Genomic DNA, 23,755 nt, shown 5'->3' on the forward strand with positions numbered 1-23,755 from the left:
ATTGTAAATTGTAAATAAATGTTGATTTTATTGTGATAATAATATACATAAAGATAGGTCTTAAAACTAGCTGACAATTACATTTTTATTTTTTCTATTTGGTATCTATCTAATGTATGTTTTTTTTTTTTTTTCTCGTTGATTTTGTCAGACTTTGAAGTGCGGACCATACGGACCGTCAGTCCGCACCGTCCACACTCCACATCTGACAAAACCATTTTTTAACTATCAACAATACCGATCACACTAAAAGGACTCTATAAAGGGGATAAAGTCCTTTTGATTTGTGATTCGGGAGTAGATGTATGTAGGTATATCGCACTTAAGAGATGTAAATTAAGAAGAAGTCATTACGTAAATTAAGAAGAAGTCAAATTAAGAAGTCATTACGATATCTTCGGTATAAATACATGAGCATAAAGCAAAAACTTGGTTTTTGTAGCCATAAGAGTCATAAGACACATCTGGAAATTCCAAAATCTCGTTTTCCCTATTAGGTTGTATGGAAAACGAAAAAAAAAGGAAAACACAAAAATGCAAATGTAAATGCAGTTTCTTTGTGTTATTATGTCACAACTTTGGTGCTCACTGCAGCATTGTAGGATTTTTCCCAATATCTCAATAAAGGAGTAGATGTATGTAGGTATATCGCACTTAAGAGATGTAAATTAAGAAGAAGAAGAAAAAAAAAAGTTTTACTTAAATATGAAAAATAATGAAAAATAGTGTAGAACAATAGGTATTTTCTCGTTATACTAGAGAAGTAAAAAGTAATAAATTGTAGGTAGTTGGAAATATATAAAAAGCTGTAAGTTTAGAATAATAAGAAATTAACAAAATAATAGATAGGTAATAGGTAAGGAAAAAATAAAAATAAAAAACAAATAATAATAATAATAATAGAGGTAAGTAATAGGTAAAAAAAAGAAGAATTTTAGAATCTATCGAAACTTGAAACTATTTTCTAGGTATAAATAAACTGAACTTGGGATATTTGTACTAGTTTGGAGGTGCTTAGATATATTTAGATACTTCAATATTCGGTTTATGGTTTAGTAAAAATAATTTAAGTTCTCTTTTAAATTTCTGCCATATCCGCGAACATAATCGCCAAATCCGCGAACATAATCGCCAAATCCGCGAACATAATCGCGACATCCGCGAACATAATCGCGACATCCGCGAACATAAATCGCCAAATCCGCGAACTAAATCGCGAAATCCGCGAACTAAATCGCGAAATCCGCGAACATAATCGCCAAATCCGCGAACAAAATCGCGAAATCCGCGAACATAATCGCGAAATCCGACATGAAATCCGCGAACAAAATCACCAAATCCGCGAACATAATCGCGAAATCCGCGAGCATAATCGCAAAATCCGCGAACAAAAATCCGCGAACATAATCGCGAAATCCGCGAACATAATCGCGAAATCCGCGAACATAATCGCGAAATCCGCGAACATCATAATCACAAAATCCGCGAACATAATCGCGAAATCCGCGAACAAAATCGCGAAATCCGCGAACATAATCGCGAAATCCGCGAACATAGTCACGAAATCCGCGTACAAAATCGCCAAATCCGCGAACATAATCGCGAAATCCGCGAACATAATCGCGAAATCCGCGAACATAAAATCCGTGAACATAATCGCGAAATCCGCGAACATAATCGCGAAATCCGCGAACATAATCGCGAAATCCGCGAACAAAATCGCGAAACATAGAAATCCGCGAACATAATCGCCAAATCCGCGAACAAAATCGCGAAATCCGCGAACATAATCGCCAAATCCGCGAACATAATCGAGAAATCCGCGAACATAATCGCCAAATCCGCGAACAAAATCGCGAAATCCGCGAACATAATCGCCAAATCCGCGAACATAGTCGCGAAATCCGCGAACATAATCGCGACATCCGCGAACATAATCGCGAAATCCGCGAACATAATCGCGACATCCGCGAACATAATCGCGACATCCGCGAACATAATCGCGAAATCCGATACAGCAGATGATTTTTCACCGTTCTTTTTTTCTAGTAATTTTTCCCCCCGCTGCTCTCTCTCTTTCTCTCTCTCTCATATCGTGAGATCTATATGATATACCTATGCCACATGATACTTCTGTCATATGTGGTTGGTTTATACAGGGTGGTTGATGTGTTCTTTTGAATTGAATGGGGAGGGCATCAGGGCATTAAAAGATAAACTTGTTAGGTAGATTTTACCATTCTATTCAAATAATCATTACCTTCTTCCTCTTCAATTTTCCACTGAGTACAGATATACTTTTTGGGAAAAGACGTCCTTCAAAATGACAGGATCAAGTTCATCTTAGGATGGCAGACCGAAATGGCAAACGAAAAAAAAAAAAAAAAAAACCGCCGGGAATCGAACCCGGGTCTCCCGCGTGCAAGGCGAGCGCAGTGACCACTACGCCATGTCTATGTAATTTTCTTCCCTCCCTATAACTATTTTTTCCCCTCCCATTCATCCTCTCTATTTTTTATTTCCCCCTCCTTATCTGGCCTTCATTAGGAAGGAGGTTTTTATCCCATCTCTTTGGAGGGGTAATATTAGCTCAAAACTTAATAGATTAGTCAATAGTAGAATAGGGAGAGAGAAGGAACAATTTCATCAGTTGATATTGTACACTTCATTCATCCTTTGTGTTTTCTTACAAAGACTCTTCTATGTGATGGCAATCAAAGTTAAAGTTTCGGCGCGACCGACCCTAATACCCTAGTGTTAAAGCGCCTAGAAGGAAAAAAAAAGTATCGTACTACTTGTAAAATACCTAGGTTACCACCCTTCCTGGGTTTCAAATTTTCTACGACACCCTGTACTTTTGTAATTGTTCCTTGCTCGTGAATAAAATATAGTGGAAAACTGTATATTATTCTATTCCCCCTCCCCTCCCTCCCCGGTGATATTATTATATTATCTAATGAATCTAACAGGATTTCATGACTCGCGCAATGCTCTCTCTAAAGAGAAACGGTTGGGCCAGTGGTAACGCGACTGCCATGCAGAAGGTCACGGGTTCCATGTTTTTCTGGCCCACAAAAAAAGTGATGTAAAACGGGACCATCAATGAAAATAAAGTCTTCAAAAATTTTCATCTTACTGAGAGAAATCCACCAAATGAAGAGAGATGAGGTAGGAACGGCGTGCAGCATCTAATCGCAAAATATTTGCTAGAATTGACAGCTACATACCAAATTTCAACTCTCTTGCTCTTACCATTCTCGAGATATTTTGTTTACAGACAGACACACACACGGACCAATGGCTGAAACTTTGGATTTAGGCTCTAGGGACCCCAAAACGAAATATGCCGACCCCACCTGGTCGCAATGATAATACACGAAGAAGAATCAGTTGTGAGTCGAAAAGTAGGTGCACCCCACATCTGAAACACAAAGCTCCCGTGTAGTAGAAGTCATTAGGGTGCACCCCCCATCATATAACACTCAACACCTGTGTCAATGAATGGGATACCACTACTTGAAATATTCAACATCATAATGTCATCTATACATTGTCTACTTTTTTTCCCCTCCTTTGCTTTGATCCTCAGGAAATTTCTCCTTTTAATTCAACTTTCCTCTTTCCTTTCTTTTTGTCTCTCTCTTTTTTCTTTCCCCTCCCTTCCTTTGATCTCTTCTTTCCTCCCCTTTTCTCCTTTTAATTCAACTTTCCTCTTTCCTTTCTTCTTGTCTCTCTCTTTTTTCTTTCCCCTCCTTTCCTTTGATCTCTTCAGGAAATTTCTCCTTTTCTCCTTTTAATTCAACTTTCCTCATTCCTTTCTTTTTGTCTTTTTCTTATTTCTTTCCCCTCCTTTCCTTTGATCTCTTCAGGAAATTTCTCCTTTTCTCCTTTTAATTCAACTTTCCTCTTTCCTTTCTTCTTGTCTTTCTCTTATTTCTTTCCCCTTCTCCTTTGTCTCTTTTCTCTTCCCCTCTCCTTTGTCTCTTTTCTCTTCCCCTTTTCTCTTTTTACCTCAACTTATTTCCTTTATTCTTGTCTTTCTCTGACTTTCTTTTCTTTTCCTCATCCCATTTTTACATGTTTCTTTTTCCCTCTATCTCTTTGTTTCCTTCTGCCTCTTTTTTTATCCTTCTCTTCTTTTTCTTTTCCTCTTTCGTTTTAATCCTTTCCTTTTACGCCATATTTTCTTCCTCCTTCTTCTTCTTCTCACCCTTTCTTTCCTGTACTCCCTCTTTTCGTCCCTCTTCCCTGTCTCGCCCCCTCTCTACGACTACAAATATTCCTCTTCTTCCCTTCTCTCTCTCTCTTTTTCTCGCCTTCTTTCTCTCTCTCACACTCCATCATATTTCATGCCACTAACTGGCAAGTTAAAAACTTTGAGCTGACTGTGCTGTCCTCATAACTTTAAGCCATGAACACAAACCCCTCTCTCTCTGTCTCTATTTCTCACCCCCCCTCTCTCTCTTTCTTACCCTCTCCCACCCATCCAAGTCTCCCTTTCCCATTCTCTCTCTCTCTCTCTCTCTCTCTCTCTCTCTCTCCTCTCCCTAAAAAATAAAAAGATAAAGTTCCAAAAAGTCGTCAAAAAACACAATTTCTTCTGGGAGAATCTTTTGTTATCTCTTCCTCTTTCTCTCCCTTCCCTTCTTCCTCTCCACCTCTCTCTCTCTCTCTCTCTCTCTCTCTCTCTCCCTCTCCCCCTCCCCCTCCCTCTTCCCCTCTCTGCTCGGGAGAAAGTTTTAAATTTCACACCTCACAAGAGAATCAAGTGAGAGAGAGAGAGAGAGAAAGAAAGAGGGAGAGAGAGAAAGAAAGAGAGAGAGAAAGAGGGAAAGAGAGAGAGAGAAAGAGGGAAAGAGAGAGAGAAAGAAAGAGAGAGGGAGAGGGAGAGAGGTAAGGAGAGGGGGAGAGAGAGGAAGAGAGAGAGAGAGAGGAAGGAAGTAAAGGAGAGGAGGGAGAGGGAAAGATGAATAATATGCTGAGGTTTAAAACCATAAAATAACGACGCTGAACTCTCATAAATTCAGGATGGTATAATGGTTATTAATAAAAGTAAATGTATAATGAGAGAAGTGATGAATAACAGAGAAGGACTAGAAAGTCCTCTTCATAAATAGAGTAGTGGTTGAGTGGAAGAGCTCCTTCGAGAGAATCCTACCTCTTAAAAGAAAGCGAAAAAAGTCCTATTCTAGATGTCTAATAAGTGTTCTAGATGTGCAATTAAGCCTCGGTGGTGTGGTGGTAAAGACGTTCGCCTTTTAAACAGGAGAGCGTTGGTTCAATCCCAGCCGAGGTATGGAATTTTATCCTCAATATATTTGGAGAATTTGACCACAGTAATAGTAGTAGCCTACTGCTGGAGTAAAGGGACTTTTCAGTCCTATGCGAGCAGTATAAATAAGCATTATCAGATTATCACTGATGATGCCCTCACGAGCTAACAACATGTCAGATGAACCTATAAACTAAAATCTAAAACATAACTGTGAAGTTGTAAAAGTTATTTTCCCTGTCTCTATCATTATTTATTTATGACTATCATTATTATTATGATTGGGCATTTACAATATTACCTCTCTCTTCTGTTGACAGAGTTCCAGAGCAATGTCCAAGTTTTGTCAGCCCCCTGGCAGACAGCTACAACCCTCATGTACGCTATGGAGCTGCCATGGCTTTGGGTATTGCCTGTGCTGGTACAGGACTCAAGGTAAGTACGCCATACAGAAGGTCCCGGGTTCGATTCCCGCGGTAGCCAGACAAGTTTGACTTGAATCATGCCACAATTCGTTTGATAGAGAGGTTTAACGTCATTCTATTTAGTTTTCAATGATGGGAGTTTTACCTTGGCGACAAGCTACTCACCTTCTCCCATTAACCCAACTTCTATGGTAGTTAGCTAGGTACCATAGAAATTTTCTATGGTACATGGGGAAAATTTTGACGCCATAGGTGTATCATGTTAACGAAGACCTGTAACACTTTAGCTGAAAGTTTCAAAGTTGAAAAGAACAAGCTCAAGTCCTCACGATGGTTGACTGCAGTTCAGGACGAGCCAATTAAACATGGCTAGAGACCATCACCCTGGTGTATCGTCAGATTTACCTATATGTCTCTCTACCATATCGTGTGATCCTACCTTTAGAGATGGATCTTCAAGAATCTAATGTTCCTTATCTTGTATTTCAGGAAGCCCTGGCTCTCCTGGAGCCGATGACGAATGATCCTGTCAGTTTTGTCCGCCAGGGAGCGTTGATAGCTTCCGCCATGATCCTGGTTCAGCAAACTGAGGCACTCTGCCCTAAGGTGAGTCATAACGAGAGTTTCCTCCGGAATAGAGTGAGTGAGTTAAGAGAACTACTCTTTTTAGTGAACTACTCACTCAATGAGTCAGATCCGCCACGATTCTGGTTCAGCAAACTGAGGCACTCTGCCCTAAGGTGAGTTAGAACGAGAGTTTTTCTCCGGAATAGAGTGAGTGAGTTAAGAGAGCTGCTCTTTGAGAGAACTATTCAGTCAATGAGTTAGAACCACCATGATTCTGGTTCAGCAAACTGAGGAACTCTGCCCTAAGCTGAGTTATAACTCCGGAATAGAGTAAGTGAGTTAAGAGAGCTACTCTCTTGAGTGAACTATGAGTTAGAACCGCCATGATTCTGGTGCAGCAAACTGAGGCACTCTGCCCTAAGGATTTCGTCCAAGATATTTCAAAGGATACCTATCCTAAGATAGGATAGGTATTATCCTTTGAAATATGGAAATAAAAGAACTGATTTTGAAATAATAGAGAGTTGAAATAATGGAAGTTGAAATAATCGAGGTTCTACTGTATGTATAGGCTTTAGGTTATAGTTATACGTGGCATTAGGATTTCATCATGGTAGCTAGGTATAGAGTTAAATTTACACCGTACATAATTATATTACGTACACAGCAGTATTATAATCATGTAGATTTTATAATTACGTACCAACATTACCTACTACTTAGAGGAAATTCAGGTTCACAAGTTTATTATTATATTTAATGCTACTCGGCCCTCTTTAATCCCAGAGGGACATTTAGGGCCCTGTGAATAATTTTTCCCATGGCCAACAGGAATTTTTCTCATGGCTTAATGGGGGCTCAAAATCTCTAAGCAAATTTTCTTTTTGACCTCTTACCGAATCTTAAAACAGAGAGTTTTCGTCAGTTAATCCAGAGTTTAAGAAATACTGACCTGTGTAGATCAAATGGGTAACGTCAAAGAAACCCCTTTACACTGTGTTAACTTTCAGTGGTAAGATCCGCCATTAAGGAGTTCAATGTTTAATGTCACTGCAATTCTGCAATAACCTTTAGGTGTTATTTGGGTCTCCCTCTTTTTTATAAGCAAGAGGAGCATTTTTGGGGACCGAATAGTTCATAGCCACACGCGGCTTCCACGTAATTCTAATTAACTCGATCCCTAATTAAAAATCACAATCAAATGCAAGAAGAGGAGGAGGAGAAGGAAGAATAAGGGAAAAGGGAGAAATGAAGAAAATGGAGAGGAAGAAGAAGATGGGGAAGAGGAAAAAGAATAAGAATATGGAGAGGAAGAAGAAGAAGCAGCAGCAAAACATGCCCTACCATTACCGTTGAACTTTTCTCTCCCTTCCCTTCTGGCTCCTCCTTTCCTTCTCCTTCTCCTCATCCTCCTCTTCCTCCTCCTCCTCCTCCTCCTCCTCCTCCTCCTCCTCCTTTTCAGAATAGAATAAGAAGTAGAATAGAATAGAATAGAATACAAATAAAGAAGAAAACATACCAAAAGTAGAACATGCTTGTATTAAAATAGATCAAAGGTTAGGGGGATATGAGAAAGAGAGAATGGTTAGAGAAAGGGAGAGAAGTGAGAAAGAGAGAGAAGAGTAAGAAGAGAAGAGTGAGTGAGAGAGAGAGAGAGAGAGAGAGCGGAGCAAAAGAGGAGAGGGCGAGAGAAGGAGGAGAGAGTGAGAGAGACAGAGAGTAGAGTAGCAGAGGAGAGAGAAAGAAAAGAGAGAGAAGGAAAGAAAGAGAGAGAGGAGAAGAAGGAGGGAGGGAGAGAGCATGAATTTCATCACTTGATAGGTTCTCTCTCTTTCTTTCTCTATTTCCTTTCCATTTAGATAATTTACACATGTGGATGACAACTTGTTCTTTTTGTCCCTCCCTCACTCCCTCTCATATCTTTTCTCTCTTTCTTTCTCTCTCTCTCTCTCTCTTTCTCTCTCTCCCTTTTCCCCTCTTGTTAAAATATAGAGGGGGGAGGGGGTTAGAGAGAGAAGGTAAATATCAATATTGAAAAATAAATACTAATATTTTTTTCTCATTTTCTTCTGTCTTTCTGTCTCTATCATTGCTTTTTAACCTTCTCATCTTTATTTCTCCTCCCTCCTCCCTCTCTCTCTTTCTCTCTCTCTCTATTTTTCTTCCTCTCTTTCTATCCCTCTTTCTCGTTTTCTCCTTATTTTATATTTCCCTCCCTCGATTTTTTTCTCCCCTCCTCCTATCCCCCTCTCTCTCTCTCCCTCTCTTCCCCTGCCTCCCATTCCTGTGTAAGACAGGTCAGTCTAGCAAACTCAACTTCTTGCCATAACGAAACTCGAGCGACTTTTTGGATTTCTCAATCTACAGGGTTGTCTTCAAAAAGTCCCAAGGTCTCACTTAGCGAAAAGAAATCTGTCGCAGAATTATTTCACCATCCTGTACAAAAATGACCATTATAATATTGGGTTAGCCGTTAGTGGAAACCGCCATCGCCAGTAGGGGTTCGGGTTAAAATAAATATTAGTTGGAAAAATGCTATTGGTGGTTAGTATAGGTATCTACTTTATCTACCACCTAGTCTTCTTTTTCCTTCTTTCTGTTTATTTCCCTCTTCCCCTCTTCTCTCTCTCCTCCTCCCTTTTCTTCTATTTTGTTCATTTTCCCTCACCCTATTCCTTTCCCTCCCTGTCCTTCTTTGTAATTAATTTCTCCCACTCCCCTGATTATTTTCCTCCCACTCCCTCCTTCCTGCTCGCCTTTTTTCGTGGTCAATTTCCAATCAAAATTTTGCGCTTAATTTCACCCCCCCCTCCCTCTACCCATCCCAGTTCTCACCCTTCATTTTTTTTTTTTTTTTTTTTTCCTCAAAATTTGCCTGTTTGACAATGTGTTCAAGGGCCACGCAGTCATGTACTCTCAAAAATCTACGTTTGGAGCGTAGTTGTTCTATGCTAAATAGTTGTTTTTTCCCCATTTCTTCATGGTTATCATTATTACCCAAACAATGTGTTATCATTATTACCCAAACAATAACCCCAATTTCGCCAAAGAAATTCGTAGTTTATTCGTAGAGTGCAGTTTATAAGTACCTGATCTTACTGGCAATTTTTCACCAGTCGGTCACTTTCCTCGAAAGCTCACATAACCTGCATACTGTACCTATTTATGTGTTTCTACGTACCTATGTACGTATGTCTGTACGTTATGTACTGCACATGTGTGCTATGTCTATGTACTGTCGGTCACTTTCCTCGAAAGCTCACATAACCTACATAGTACATACTGTACCTATTTATGTGTTTCTACGTACCTATGTACGTATGTCTGTACGTTATGTACTGCACATGTGTGCTATGTCTATATGTACTTGCTGTGTGGGTGCCTTTACATTCATATTTGCCGTCGAAATTCCAACAAGCGTTCTTATATTTGGCCGTACTTGTTCGAAACGCTCTCTAGTCTCTACATTGAGAGGAATTTCATATTCCTTTGTCTGTTTCTCATTATATTTTTATATTTCGAAGAATGGATTCCTGATGTGTAGAAAACAGAAAAAGGGTATGGAACGCTACAGGTGCTTGGAGAAGTTATGCCTCAAAGGGAGTTATTTTTAGAAACATAAACTACAAAAGACAGAAATACCCGAGAATGTACAACACAAACGTCCTACGCTTTTGAGTTCTCCGACCTTGATGAAAATACTTCCAGATGAACTGCCACTGCCGAAGACGCGAAAAAGGGGAGAAAGACGAGGAAGAACGCGAGTTAATAAAGAAAATTGAAAAAAACGAAAATAAACCCAAAGCTGGATGAGAAACATCAAACTTTCCAAACACGCCTTATGTACCCGAAACCACAAGAGCTGTAAATAGCGAGCGCAGTGACCACTACGCCATGGGAGCTGAAAACACAAAAAGTGAAGTAGTATTCGTTTTCCATACAACCCAATAGTTAAAATGGACCTTCGCAAAGTTACCGAGTCTTTAATCAAGTATCTCGTTTTTCACTCACCAAAGAATCCCGGAATGGCTCCCAGGGGCATCACGAGGACGCTGACCAGCAAATCCGCCAGGGCCAGCGACAGAAGAAAATAGTTGGTCACATTCTGCAGAGATTTGTCCAAACAGACGGCCAAGCACACCAGAATGTTGCCCACACCACCCGCCCCGATAAACAAAATGGCGAACAAGTACTTCCAATCGTATTCGAATTGTTTCCAACGAGTGCGAATAGAACAGATGAAGAATTTGGAGGTGCTCATCTGAGTTGGAGACGAAGGGGTGAGAAATTCCTGGAAACAGTAGACAGAAGGACAAAGATGAGTTCTTGATGCCAGGGATCCTTGAACAAGATGTTATAGGTATTTAAATAATTAAATTGATAGGAAATTGATTGATGTCAGTAGACTTTTGGAGAAGGAAGGAGTGTTGAAAGGGCCTTATTTATTGGGGGCCTATTAGTAGGGCCTGCGAGGGGCCCTTGCGTACTGAAGCTTTTTTTATAGGTCCTACAGGGTTTCTTTAGGAGTTTAGGGCCTAGTTCAAGGGACTTGCCTATTGGGGCCTAGTTTACGGAACTTGCTTACAAGGTTCTTTTTCTAGAAACTTACCCACTATTTGTCTCTTTTCTCTTCCCCTTTTCTCTTTTTACCTCAACTTATTTCCTTTCTTCTTGTCTTTCTTTTCTTTTCCTCATCCCATTTCTACATGTTTATTTTTCCCTCTATCTCTTTGTTTCCTTCTGCCTCTTTTTTTATCCTTCTCTTCTTTTTCTTTTCCCCTTTCGTTTTAATCCTTTCCTTTTACGCCATATTTTCTTCCTCCTTCTTCTTCTCACCCTTTCTTTCCTGTACTCCCTCTTTTCGTCCCTCTTCCCTGTCTCGCCCCCTCTCTACGACTACGAATATTCCTCTCCTTCCCTTCTCTCTCTCTCTCTCTCTTTTTCTCGCCTTCTTTCTCTCTCTCACACTCTATCATATTTCATGCCACTAACTGGCAAGTTAAAAACTTTGAGCTGACTGTGCTGTCCTCATAACTTTAAGCCATGAACACAAACCCTCTCTCTCTCTTTCTGTCTCTATTTCTCCCCCCCCCTCTCTCTTTCTTACCCTCTCCCACTCATCCCTATCTCTCCCTTCTTCCTCCTCTCTCTCTCTATCTCTCTCTCTCTCCCTCCCTCCCTCCCTAAAAAATAAAAAGATAAAGTTCCAAAAAGTCGTCAAAAAAGACAATTTCTTCTGGGAGAATCTTTTGTTATCTCTTCCTCTTTCTCTCCCTTCCCTTCTTCCTCTCCACCTCCCTCTCTCTCTCTCTTCCTCTCTCCCTCTTCCTCTCTCTCCCTTTGTCTCTCTTCTTATGACAGCATAAAAAGCTGCTCGGGAGAAAGTTTTAAATTTCACACCTCACAAGAGAATCAAGTGAGAGAGAGAGAGAAAGAGGGAGAAGAGAAGGAAGGGGTGTTGAAAGGGCCTTATTTATTGGGGGGCCTATTAGTAGGGCCTGCGTGGGGCCCTTGCGTACTGAAGCTTTTTTCATAGGTCCTATAGGGTTTCTTTATTTTTAGGGCCTAGTTCAAGGGACTTGCCTATTGGGGCCTAGTTTACGGAACTTGCTTACAAGGTTCTTTTTCTAGAAACTTACCCACTAGGGGCCTGTTTTTTAGGGCCTTGAGTAATGGGATTTGTTTTATGGGGCCTCGCTTATTGGGGCTAATAGTCAGAGGTTTTCCCTTTTAGGGCCTCAATAGAGGTGCCCGTCCTTAGGGGCAATAACATTTTTCTACTTTCTCAATAAAAAGTTCATTTTATTAAAAAACAAAAAAAAAACACCTCCTGTTAGAAATGCTAAATAAAATACGCTAGTCTACTATTTAAAATTTAAATAAATGGGGTTTTTAATTGTTTTAAAGGACTGCACTTAATTTTACTCTTCCTCCCCCTCTTGTAACAATTAGCTTTAACTGAGTAATGTAATTATATATCTATGTAAGTACCTACATAGGTAGAGTACATAGTAATTAGGTAGTTACATACACATACCTACTTGTAATAATGTTGTAGCTTTAAGCTTGAAACATGCCTCGCTTATTGGGGCTAATGTCAGAGGTTTTCCCTTTTAGGGCCCCAATAGAGGAGCCCGTCCTTAGGGGCAATAACATTTTTCTACTTTCTCAACAAAAAGTTCATTTTATTAAAAAAAAAAAAACACCTCCTGTTAGAAATGTAAAAAAAAAGTAAAAAATACGCTAGTCTACTATTTAAATAAATGGGGTTTTTAATTGTTTTAAAGGACTGGTACTTAATTTTACTCTTCCTCCCCCTCTTGTAACAATTAGCTTTAACTGAGTAATGTAATTATATATCTATGTACCTACATAGGTAGAGTACATAGTAATTAGGTAGTTACATACACATACCTACTTGTAATAATGTTGTAGCTTTAAGCTTGAAACATTTAAAGTTAGAAACGTGATTTTACCCTTTGAGCTACAACAGTTGTGTTCAGCCCTCACAGACAGCCTACTTAGTTTGGTTGATAGTCGCGTCCGCCTTGTAAGCGCTAGGTCGCGGGTTCGATTACCACCCAGGGCAAACTTTATTCTAAATAAAATTCGTTCTCGGAACGACAGGCTTTCTTCTATCCTGTCTTCCTTCTCTCTTCTATTTCGGGACGATAACACCTTAGCAGTCACAGTTCCCTCTATCAAACCTCCTGGAAAACAATAGCTATCTATGTATGTACATACTTGATAATTTTAAATTTTAAGTAACAAAGTAGCAGTCTTAATACCCAATATGTGATGCTCTCTCTCTCTCTCCCGAGAAAGAAAGAGGGAGAGAGAGAAAGAAAGAGAGAGAGAAAGAGGGAAAGAGAGAGAGAGAAAGAGGGAAAGAGAGAGAGAAAGAAAGAGAGAGGGAGAGGGAGAGAGGTAAGGAGAGGGGGAGAGAGAGGAAGAGAGAGAGAGAGAGGAAGGAAGTAAAGGAGAGGAGGGAGAGGGAAAGATGAATAATATGCTGAGGTTTAAAACCATAAAATAACGACGCTGAACTCTCATAAATTCAGGATGGTATAATGGTTATTAATAAAAGTAAATGTATAATGAGAGAAGTGATGAATAACAGAGAAGGACTAGAAAGTCCTCTTCATAAATAGAGTAGTGGTTGAGTGGAAGAGCTCCTTCGAGAGAATCCTACCTCTTAAAAGAAAGCGAAAAAAGTCCTATTCTAGATGTCTAATAAGTGTTCTAGATGTGCAATTAAGCCTCGGTGGTGTGGTGGTAAAGACGTTCGCCTTTTAAACAGGAGAGCGTTGGTTCAATCCCAGCCGAGGTATGGAGTTTTATCTTCAATATAATTTGAGAATTTGACCACAATAATAGTAGTAGCCTACTGCTGGAGTAAAGGGACTTTTCAGTCCTATGCGAGAAGAGGGAGAGGGAGAGAAAGAGGGAGAGAAAGAAAGAGGGGGAGAGAGAAAAAAAAGAGAGAGAGAGAGAGATAGTGAGAGGGAGAGAGAGATTGAATGAATAAAGGAGAGGGGGGAAGAGATAGGGGACAAGGGAGGGGGAGAAAAGGAGGAGAGAAAGAAAGTAGGAGGAGAGATGAATAATATGCTGAGGTTTAAAACCATGAAATAATGACACTGAACTCTCATAAATTCATGATGGTATAATGGTTATTAATAAAAGTAAACGTATAATGAGAGAAGTGATGAATAACAGAGAAGGACTAGAAAGTCCATGTTTCATAAAAACAAGTAGTGGTTGGGTGGAAGAACTCCTCCCAGAGAATTCTGCCTCTTAAAAGAAAGCGAAAAAAGTCCTATTCTAGATGTCTAATAAGTGTTCTAGATGTGCAATAAGTGTTCTAGATGTGCAGTTAAGCCTCGGTGGTGTGGTGGTCAAGACGTTCGCCTTTTAAACAGGGGAGCGTTGGTTCAATCCCAGCCGAGGTATGGAATTTTATCCTCAATATATTTGGAGAATTTGACCACAGTAATAGTAGTAGCCTACTGCTGGAGTAAAGGGACTTTTCAGTCCTATGCGAGCAGTATAAATCAGCACTATTAAATAAAGATGATTTCTAATTAATAAAAAAGTTGGAAGTACTAAATAAGCTTGCATACTTGAATTTCCTTTATCAGATTATCACTGATGATGCCCTCACGAGCTAACAACATGTCAGATGAACCTATAAACTAAAATCTAAAACATAACTGTGAAGTTGTAAAAGTTATTTTCCCTGTCTCTATCATTATTTATTTATGACTATCATTATTATTATGATTGGGCATTTACAATATTACCTCTCTCTTCTGTTGACAGAGTTCCAGAGCAATGTCCAAGTTTTGTCAGCCCCCTGGCAGACAGCTACAACCCTCATGTACGCTATGGAGCTGCCATGGCTTTGGGTATTGCCTGTGCTGGTACAGGACTCAAGGTAAGTACGCCATACAGAAGGTCCCGGGTTCGATTCCCGCGGTAGCCAGACAAGTTTGACTTGAATCATGCCACAATTCGTTTGATAGAGAGGTTTAACGTCATTCTATTTAGTTTTCAATGATGGGAGTTTTACCTTGGCGACAAGCTACTCACCTTCTCCCATTAACCCAACTTCTATGGTAGTTAGCTAGGTACCATAGAAATTTTCTATGGTACATGGGGAAAATTTTGACGCCATAGGTGTATCATGTTAACGAAGACCTGTAACACTTTAGCTGAAAGTTTCAAAGTTGAAAAGAACAAGCTCAAGTCCTCACGATGGTTGACTGCAGTTCAGGACGAGAACTACTCACTCAATGAGTCAGATCCGCCACGATTCTGGTTCAGCAAACTGAGGCACTCTGCCCTAAGGTGAGTCATAACGAGAGTTTCCTCCGGAATAGAGTGAGTGAGTTAAGAGAACTACTCTTTTTAGTGAACTACTCACTCAATGAGTCAGATCCGCCACGATTCTGGTTCAGCAAACTGAGGCACTCTGCCCTAAGGTGAGTCATAACGAGAGTTTCCTCCGGAATAGAGTGAGTGAGTTAAGAGAACTACTCTTTTTAGTGAACTACTCACTCAATGAGTCAGATCCGCCACGATTCTGGTTCAGCAAACTGAGGCACTCTGCCCTAAGGTGAGTCATAACGAGAGTTTCCTCCGGAATAGAGTGAGTGAGTTAAGAGAACTACTCTTTTTAGTGAACTACTCACTCAATGAGTCAGATCCGCCACGATTCTGGTTCAGCAAACTGAGGCACTCTGCCCTAAGGTGAGTCATAACGAGAGTTTCCTCCGGAATAGAGTGAGTGAGTTAAGAGAACTACTCTTTTTAGTGAACTACTCACTCAATGAGTCAGATCCGCCACGATTCTGGTTCAGCAAACTGAGGCACTCTGCCCTAAGGTGAGTTAGAACGAGAGTTTTTCTCCGGAATAGAGTGAGTGAGTTAAGAGAGCTGCTCTTTGAGAGAACTATTCAGTCAATGAGTTAGAACCACCATGATTCTGGTTCAGCAAACTGAGGAACTCTGCCCTAAGCTGAGTTATAACTCCGGAATAGAGTAAGTGAGTTAAGAGAGCTACTCTCTTGAGTGAACTATGAGTTAGAACCGCCATGATTCTGGTGCAGCAAACTGAGGCACTCTGCCCTAAGGATTTCGTCCAAGATATTTCAAAGGATACCTATCCTAAGATAGGATAGGTATTATCCTTTGAAATATGGAAATAAAAGAACTGATTTTGAAATAATAGAGAGTTGAAATAATGGAAGTTGAAATAATCGAGGTTCTACTGTATGTATAGGCTTTAGGTTATAGTTATACGTGGCATTAGGATTTCATCATGGTAGCTAGGTATAGAGTTAAATTTACACCGTACATAATTATATTACGTACACAGCAGTATTATAATCATGTAGATTTTATAATTACGTACCAACATTACCTACTACTTAGAGGAAATTCAGGTTCACAAGCTTATTATTATATTTAATGCTACTCGGCCCTCTTTAATCCCAGAGGGACCTTTTTGGGCCTCCTGAATTTTTTTTCCCATACCCATCGGAAATTAGAAGACCCAACAGGGGCTCGAAATCTCTAAGCAAAGTTTGTTTTGACCTCTTTCTGAGTCCTACCGCAGAGAGTTTTCATCAGTTAATCCAGAGTTCCCCAGCTCAGTTAGCTTGGTTGGTAGCGCGGCTGCCTTTTAAGCGCTAGGCCGCGGGTTCGATTCCCACCCGGGGCGGATTTTATCCTGAACGGATGATGTTCGTTCTCGGAACGGCTGGCTTTCTCCTATCCTGTCTTTCTTCTCTCTTCATTTTCGGGACCGAATAGACCCTAGCCACACGCGGCTTCCACGTAATTCTAATTAACTCGATCCCTAATTAAATATCACAATCAAATGCAAGAAGAGGAGGAGAAGAAAGAAGAAGAAGAAGAGAAAAGTTAGGAGAGGAAAATGAAGAGGAAGAAGAAGATGGGGAAGAGGAAAAAGAATAAGAAGCAGCAGCAAAACATGCCCTACCATTACCATTCAACTTTTCTCCCCCTTCCCTTTTTGCTCCTCCTTTCCTTCTCCTCCTTCTCCTCTTCCTCCTCCTCCTTTCTAATTTATTTTTGCCTTGTTGACGCGGCACTCAATTTACCAAACGGTTTGTTTACACTTACTCCCTCCTTCCCTTATTTATTTTTAATTCCCTTCCCTTCCACATTTCTCCCTCCCTTTTCTCTAATTCTTCCCTCTCAACTCCACTGCCCTTTCCAATTTTTCCCACGTTTTAGTCCGTTATTTTTAATTCCCTTCTCTTTCACATTTCTCCCTCCCTTTTCTCTAATTCTTCCCTCTCAACTCCACTGCCCTTTCCAATTTTTCCCACGTTTTAGTCCGTCCTTCCTTTATTAAATTACAATCGTAATGTAAATGTAAATCCAGTTTCTTTTTGTTATATGTCACAACTTTGGTGCTCACTGCAGCATTGTAGGACTTTCCCAATATCTCAATAATCCTAACATCCAATGTTTACCTACCATGCTGGCACCGGTCGCTATGCGCATTTATATGTCATAGCTACGTCCTTCCTTTATTAAATTACAATCGTAATGTAAATGCAAAATAAATGCAGTTTCTTTGTGTCACAACTTCGGTGCTCACTGCAGCATTGTAGGATTTTCCCAAATATCTCAATAATCCTAAAATCCAATGTTTACCTACCATGCTGGCACCGGTCGCTATGCGCATTTACATGTCATAGCTATTGAGATACTGGGAAAAATCCTACAATGCTGCAGTGAGCACCAAAGTTTTGAGTTGTGACATAATAACACAAAGAAACTGCATTTACATTTAGTCTCGAAAATTTGGACAACATACGTTGAATCCAAACCGAAAGACAGAATAAATAAATGAAAAGAAAATAATCATGAATCTCATCCTCATTTTACATGTTAACCCTATAATGCCCAAGACTAGAATTAGGTTTATTGATAAAAATAAATAAAATAAATGTTTTTTTTTTCTTGCAGGACGAAGAAAAGGTGGCCAAGGAAGAGAAGGAGAAGGAGAAAGAAAAGGAACAGAAGGAGAAGGAAGAGAAGAAGCCCGAGCCCAACTTCGAGATCCTACAGAATCCGGCCCGTGTTATGAAGCAGCAGGTAAGCAACGTTGAGCGTGGCGAGAGTTTGGATGGGTGACCGTGTCGAATTAGGCCGTGTCTCTGATAATTGGCCTGAAGGGAACTCAAGAAGGAAGTATTATAATATTACTTTTCCTATTTAAACAATAATGTTGTTATCTAATGCTTGAGATTGACTATATTTTCATTTTGGTTACAAAGTGGGCAGGTGGGTGTGTCTCTGCATCCTATTCTATTCAGATGTTGAGCCAGACTATTCAGATGTTGAGCCATAATAAAGATACTTCGCAGCTTTTTTTTAATTCGAACCGATAAAGCATCTGCTACATTGGGCATCACGGTTTCGTGTCGTAGCATACCAACCTGTAGTATACCAGAAATTTAGTCCCCCTCCCCAATATAGCACTACCATAGGAGACTTAATCCCTACCCATCCAATATTTAGTCCCCCTATCCAATACAGCCCCTCCATTGAAGACCTAGTACCTACCCATCCAATATTTAGTCCCCCTATCCAATATAACAGCCCCATGGAGCAGTTAGTTCCTAGTTCCTACCCATCCAATATGTAGTTTACCTATCCAATAATTATTCCCCTCATCCAATGTACGACTACAAATTTAGTGCCAAATCCAATATAGTATCTCCATTTGCAAACAACCCTCCCCCATCTTTACTACACTAGCAACTTTCCCTTCATATCTATTTTGCTTCTCAGTTAGAAGGTCAGAGACCAGGATGAGCTCAAATTTCCTAATTTCCATCATGGAAAATACAAGTTGTAGGTATAGGAAAATTATAATAATCTTCTTACCTTTTGGCTTTTTTTTCCCCACTCTGAATATACAATATACATACCCTAACAGTTTAACAAAGGTACAAAAAGGAGAAAAGAAGATTATTCGAAATTTTGAGTGAGTCATTTCAAGGTGAATATTTTGAAGTGCTTAATCTTAGTGTAACTACAACTACCTATACTATTGTAACTGTAATTAATTATTGTGTTTTCCATACTTCTAAAGTTTAAAATAAAGTTCTCTTGCTAGTGTTTCAAAATCTATAGATTGAAAATCATGTGCGTTGTTTTTATTTTTATGATTTATAATATTACTATTTTTTTTTTTTTTTTTTTTTTTTTTTTTGGTTCCCTTTCCCTCTCTCTCTCTCTCTCTCTTTCTTTCTCTCACTCACATACATGATGTACCTTTAGCATAACTCGTGGCAAATCCTACCTCTACCTATTTACCTCCCTCTGTCTCTCCATCTCTCTCTTCTTTTCTCCCTCCCGCTCCCTCTTTATTGCTCTCTCTCTCTCTCTCTCCCTCTCTCTCCCCCTCCCTCCCTCCCTCCCTTTTTTCATGTCTCCCTCCCCTCTCCTCTTTCTCTCTCTCTCCTCTCTTTCTTCCGTCTTCTTCTCTCTCTCTCTACCCCCCTCCCTGTCTCTCTCCTCTTTCTTTTTTCCTTCTCCTTCTTCTTCTCTCTCGCGCTCGATCTCTCTTCATTTTTCTGGTTAATATTATAATTACTTTAGCGAAGTTTTTAATTTCACAGCTGACTCTTATAATTAAAAATTCCCTCCCCTCTCCTCCCTCTTCCTTTTCTCCCTCCCCTTCCTCTCTCCCTCCCCTTCCTCTCCCCAGGTTAGTTTTACGTCATTCTTATTTTCTCTTTTATTTTTTATGCTTTTACCCTCCCTCGGAAGAAAGAGGGGAGGCCCTCTTTCTTCCCCTCCCTTTTTCGTGTTCTTTATTCTTTTCTCATTTTCCTTCTTATAATATGATTTTCAAGTGTTTTTTGCACACTTCCATTTTACCTCTTCTCTCCTTTTCTTTTCCTCCTTCTTCTCCTTCATTTCCCTTCTTTGTCTATCCTTTTCCTCCTCTTCCTCTCCTCTGTCTCTCTTTCCTTCTCCTCTTCCCCTTCCTCTTTCTCCTCCTCCTCTCCTTCTTTATCATTCCCCTCCTCCTCTCCTTCTTTATCATTCCCCTCCTTCTCTCCTTCTTTATCATTCCCCTTCTCCTCTCCTTCTTCTCCTCCTCCCTTCTCGGTTTCTACTTTTCCTCCTCTTCCCTCCTTCTCTATTTCTTTTTCCTCTTTCAATTTCCCTCTACTTGTACTATTCACTCCCTTATTTTTCCCTCTTTCGTTTTCCCCCTGTATTCTCTCCCTCTTTCTCTCCCTATAATTCTTGTACTACCCTTTTCTTTCGTCTTCACCTGTTTGCAATTCTCTTCTGTGTGCACTTTCGTTTCCAGTCTTTTTAGAAATCTATACATCTATGAAATGTAAAATATTTTATTTATAACGATATTATACATAGGTATATGTATACGAGTGTGTATAACCCTATATCCTGAATTTCACCTTTCACCAGGTTGAGTAATTCTCGGAAAATCATTCCCCTTTTCAATCAACTCTTCTTACCTTGTGACCTCAGACAATGTTCTTATGTCTTGTGGACTAACCGACCTAACCGTTCCACGCAAGCTTCGCTACGAAAAATGGCCAAGCACTTTTCAATTATGTTGAGCATATATTAATTTTACGACTTCACTTGGACTCGAACCACCAACCTCCAGATCCAAAGTCCAACGCTTTGACCATTGCAAATGAGGTCTCATTCTGATACTAGAGGGGGGGGGATTTCTCGGACAAAAACAGAATTTACATAGGTAGTCGTTATACATGTTCTGGTCTTATTATCATTTTGATTTCCAGGTGAAAGACTTCCGCAGCCTCTACTCCAAGGTCATCTCAGACAAACATGAAGATGTGCTGTCCAAATTCGGCGCCATTCTGGCTCAAGGTAAGAAACTACTCGGTACTCGGGGTTAGGTGGCAGAGAACGCATCTGGCATCAACTCCCATCTACAATGTAGGTACGAGGCACATTCAAGGCCTGAAAGGTAAAGACAAAGGAAAACCAATGCCACCTCATTATTCAGTTGTACACAAAAAGGGTGGCAGAGAACGCATCTGGCATCAACTCCCATCTACAATGTAGGTACGAGGCACATTCAAGGCCTGAAAGGTAAAAGACAAAGGAAAACCAATGCCACCTCATTATTCAGTTGTACACAAAAAGCCCAAAGTGGCTGAGAAATGGATTCGTATTCGTAGTAGCTCAACCCGACCTATAGGGCTGTCTGTGGGCTTTTTGGCTCGGAGTGGGTTTTTTTGTGATGGAGTTAAAGGTGGCAGAGAACGCATCTGGCATCAACTCCCATCCACAATGTAGGTACGAGGCACATTCAAGGCCTGAAAGGTAAAGACAAAGGAAAACCAATGCCACCTCATTATTCAGTTGTACACAAAAAGCCCAAAGTGGCAGAGAAATAGATTCGTATTCGTAATAGCTCAACCCGACCTATAGGGCTGTCTGTGGGCTTTTTGGCTCGGAGTGGGTTTTTTGTGTATGGAGTTAATTCTAAAACCACCCTAGTTAGGTTCGATTCCCGCCCGGGGCGAATTTTATCCTAAATAGATAAGGTTCCTTCCCTGAAGGGCTATTCCCTGAAGGGCTAGCTAGATAGAAGGGCGGGTATTCGATTTCGGAATGATAAGACCTCCGTTGTTAGGGTTCTCTCTATACCATTCTTCTTTCCTCCCGAAGTGTTCTCTTAAATACTAATTATTGTATTACCTTCTCAGGTATCATTGATGCGGGCGGTCGAAACGTGACCATTTCCCTTCAGTCACGCACGGGTCACACCAACATGGGGGTGTTTTGTGTATGGAGTTAATTCTAAAACCACCCTACTTAGGTTCGATTCCCGCCCGGGGCGAATTTTATCCTAAATAGATAAGGTTCCTTCTCTGAAAGGCTAGCTAGATAGAAGGGCGGGTATTAGATTTCTGAATGATAAGACCTCCGTTGTTAGGGTTCTCTCTATCTCTATACCATTCTTCTTTCCTCCCGAAGTGTTCTCTTAAATACTTATTGTATTACCTTCTCAGGTATCATTGATGCGGGCGGTCGAAACGTGACCATTTCCCTTCAGTCACGCACGGGTCACACCAACATGCTTATTGTTGTTGGCACGCTTCTCTTCACACTATATTGGTACTAGTTCCCCCTATCTCCTCATCAATTTATACTAATTATTGTATTATTTCCTCAGGTATCATTGATGCGGGCGGTCGAAACGTGACCATTTCCCTTCAGTCACGCACGGGTCACACCAACATGCTGAGTGTGGTTGGCACGCTTCTGTTCACACAATATTGGTACTGGTTCCCCCTATCTCACTGTTTGGCTCTGGCCTTCACCCCGACCTGTCTTATCGGACTCAATTCGGACCTCAAGGTAAAGTTTTCCCTTCTTTACATGCTTTTGTAAATGTAAATGCAGTTTCTTTGTGTTATTATGTCACAACTTTGGTGCTCACTGCAGCACTGTAGGATTTTCCCAATATCTCAATACTCTTTACATGCTTTTGTAAATGTAAAATGTAAATGCAGTTTCTTTGTGTTATTATGTCACAACTTTGGTGCTCACTGCAGCATTGTAGGATTTTCCCAATATCTCAATAATCCTAAAATCCAATGTTTACCTACCATGCTGGCACCGGTCGCTATGCGCATTTATATGTCATAGCTACTCATTTTCCTCACGAGGCTGAGTGGACCCCGCAACAGCCAGTCACGGAATCAATCATTTGGATGATACAAATTTCTTGACCCCGCCGGGAATCGAACCCGCGCGCAAGGCGAGCGCAGTGACCACTACGCCATGGGAGCTGACCTCCGCCAAAACTTATCAGTTATAGGTACATTTTTTCTTAATATTTCCATTTCACATCCACTAACACTAACCCATTCTGTTCTTCCGGGTCTCATCTCATTTCAGATGCCGCAAATGGAGTTCAAGAGCGCCTCGAAGCCGTCGGTATTCGCCTATCCTCCTCCTCTCGAGGAGAAGAAGAGTGTGAATGAGTGTCATTGTGGAATGAAGTGGAAGAGAAGTGGAATGAAAGTGAAACGTGTGTCATTAAACGGTAAAATATGTGTGACCATTACACCCTTAGTAGTAATAGTAAGTCACCAAGGTCGTAAATTCTAAAGTAAGTTTTAGAGAGAGAGATTGAGAGTCAGACAGACAAAGAGAGGTTAGGAAGTTGAATAAAATTACGTATATTTGTGCGCGGTATATGAAAAATAAACATGTACAACTTATTACATGGATAGGAGAAATGTAACTAGAGAAATTCAAAAAAAGACAAGCACAGAAATAAGACTGCAAAGGCGGTAGATATTACAGTAATAATGGAAGATAAAAAAAGGAAACACCGTGAAGTTAGAAAAAAAGACAAGCACAGAAATAAGACTGCAAAGGCGGTAGATATTACAGTAATAATGGAAGATGAAAAAAGGAAACACCGTGAAGTTATGTGGAATGCAAACCGCAGGAGAAAAAATAAACTAGTATCGTAAAGGATCTAAAGAGAAAAAAGAAAGTAACAATATAAGCTATTAGTAAATACTGCAAAACGAGTCACAAGCAATAGTACCAAGAGTTACCAAAGAGTTCACTCAAGAAAAAATAACTAGTATCGTAAAGGATCTAAAGAGAAAAAGGAAAGTAACAATATAAGCTATTAGTAAATACTGCAAAACGAGTCACAAGCAATAGTACCAAGAGTTACCAAAGAGTTCACTCAAGAAGAAAAAAAAAGTATGCAAAAGAAAGCTATGGAAAGGTAAAGGTCAGTCGTGTACACAAAGATCAAGTATCCTAAGGAAAAGTAAAAAAAGTTGTGGCAGTGATAAGTGATGTCAAAAAGGTCGTCAGTCAGTCAAAGGTTAAAAGGTAGGCGCATAAAGGAAATCTAATAAACTACAAACGGAAAACGAAACAAGCAAAAGGAGAAAGGTAT

At 40.2% G+C, this 23,755-nt stretch overlaps 1 protein-coding gene across 1 annotated transcript in view; it reads left to right on the top strand.

Moving 5' to 3' along the window:
- The window catches only part of LOC103515007 (26S proteasome non-ATPase regulatory subunit 1-like), a 39,583-nt gene that overhangs the window by 11,025 nt on the left and 4,803 nt on the right, over nucleotides 1-23,755 (top strand). The window contains exons 3-7 of the mRNA XM_026827828.1: nucleotides 5,570-5,707; nucleotides 6,187-6,303; nucleotides 20,598-20,685; nucleotides 22,001-22,185; nucleotides 22,729-22,914. Of these exons, the coding sequence (XP_026683629.1) occupies nucleotides 5,570-5,707; nucleotides 6,187-6,303; nucleotides 20,598-20,685; nucleotides 22,001-22,185; nucleotides 22,729-22,914 (714 nt within the window). The remainder of the gene's footprint in view (nucleotides 1-5,569; nucleotides 5,708-6,186; nucleotides 6,304-20,597; nucleotides 20,686-22,000; nucleotides 22,186-22,728; nucleotides 22,915-23,755) is intronic.

The sequence above is a fragment of the Diaphorina citri genome, unplaced genomic scaffold, assembly GCF_000475195.1.
Source record: "Diaphorina citri unplaced genomic scaffold, Diaci psyllid genome assembly version 1.1 scaffold1257, whole genome shotgun sequence".
Taxonomy (NCBI): Eukaryota; Metazoa; Arthropoda; class Insecta; order Hemiptera; family Psyllidae; genus Diaphorina; species Diaphorina citri.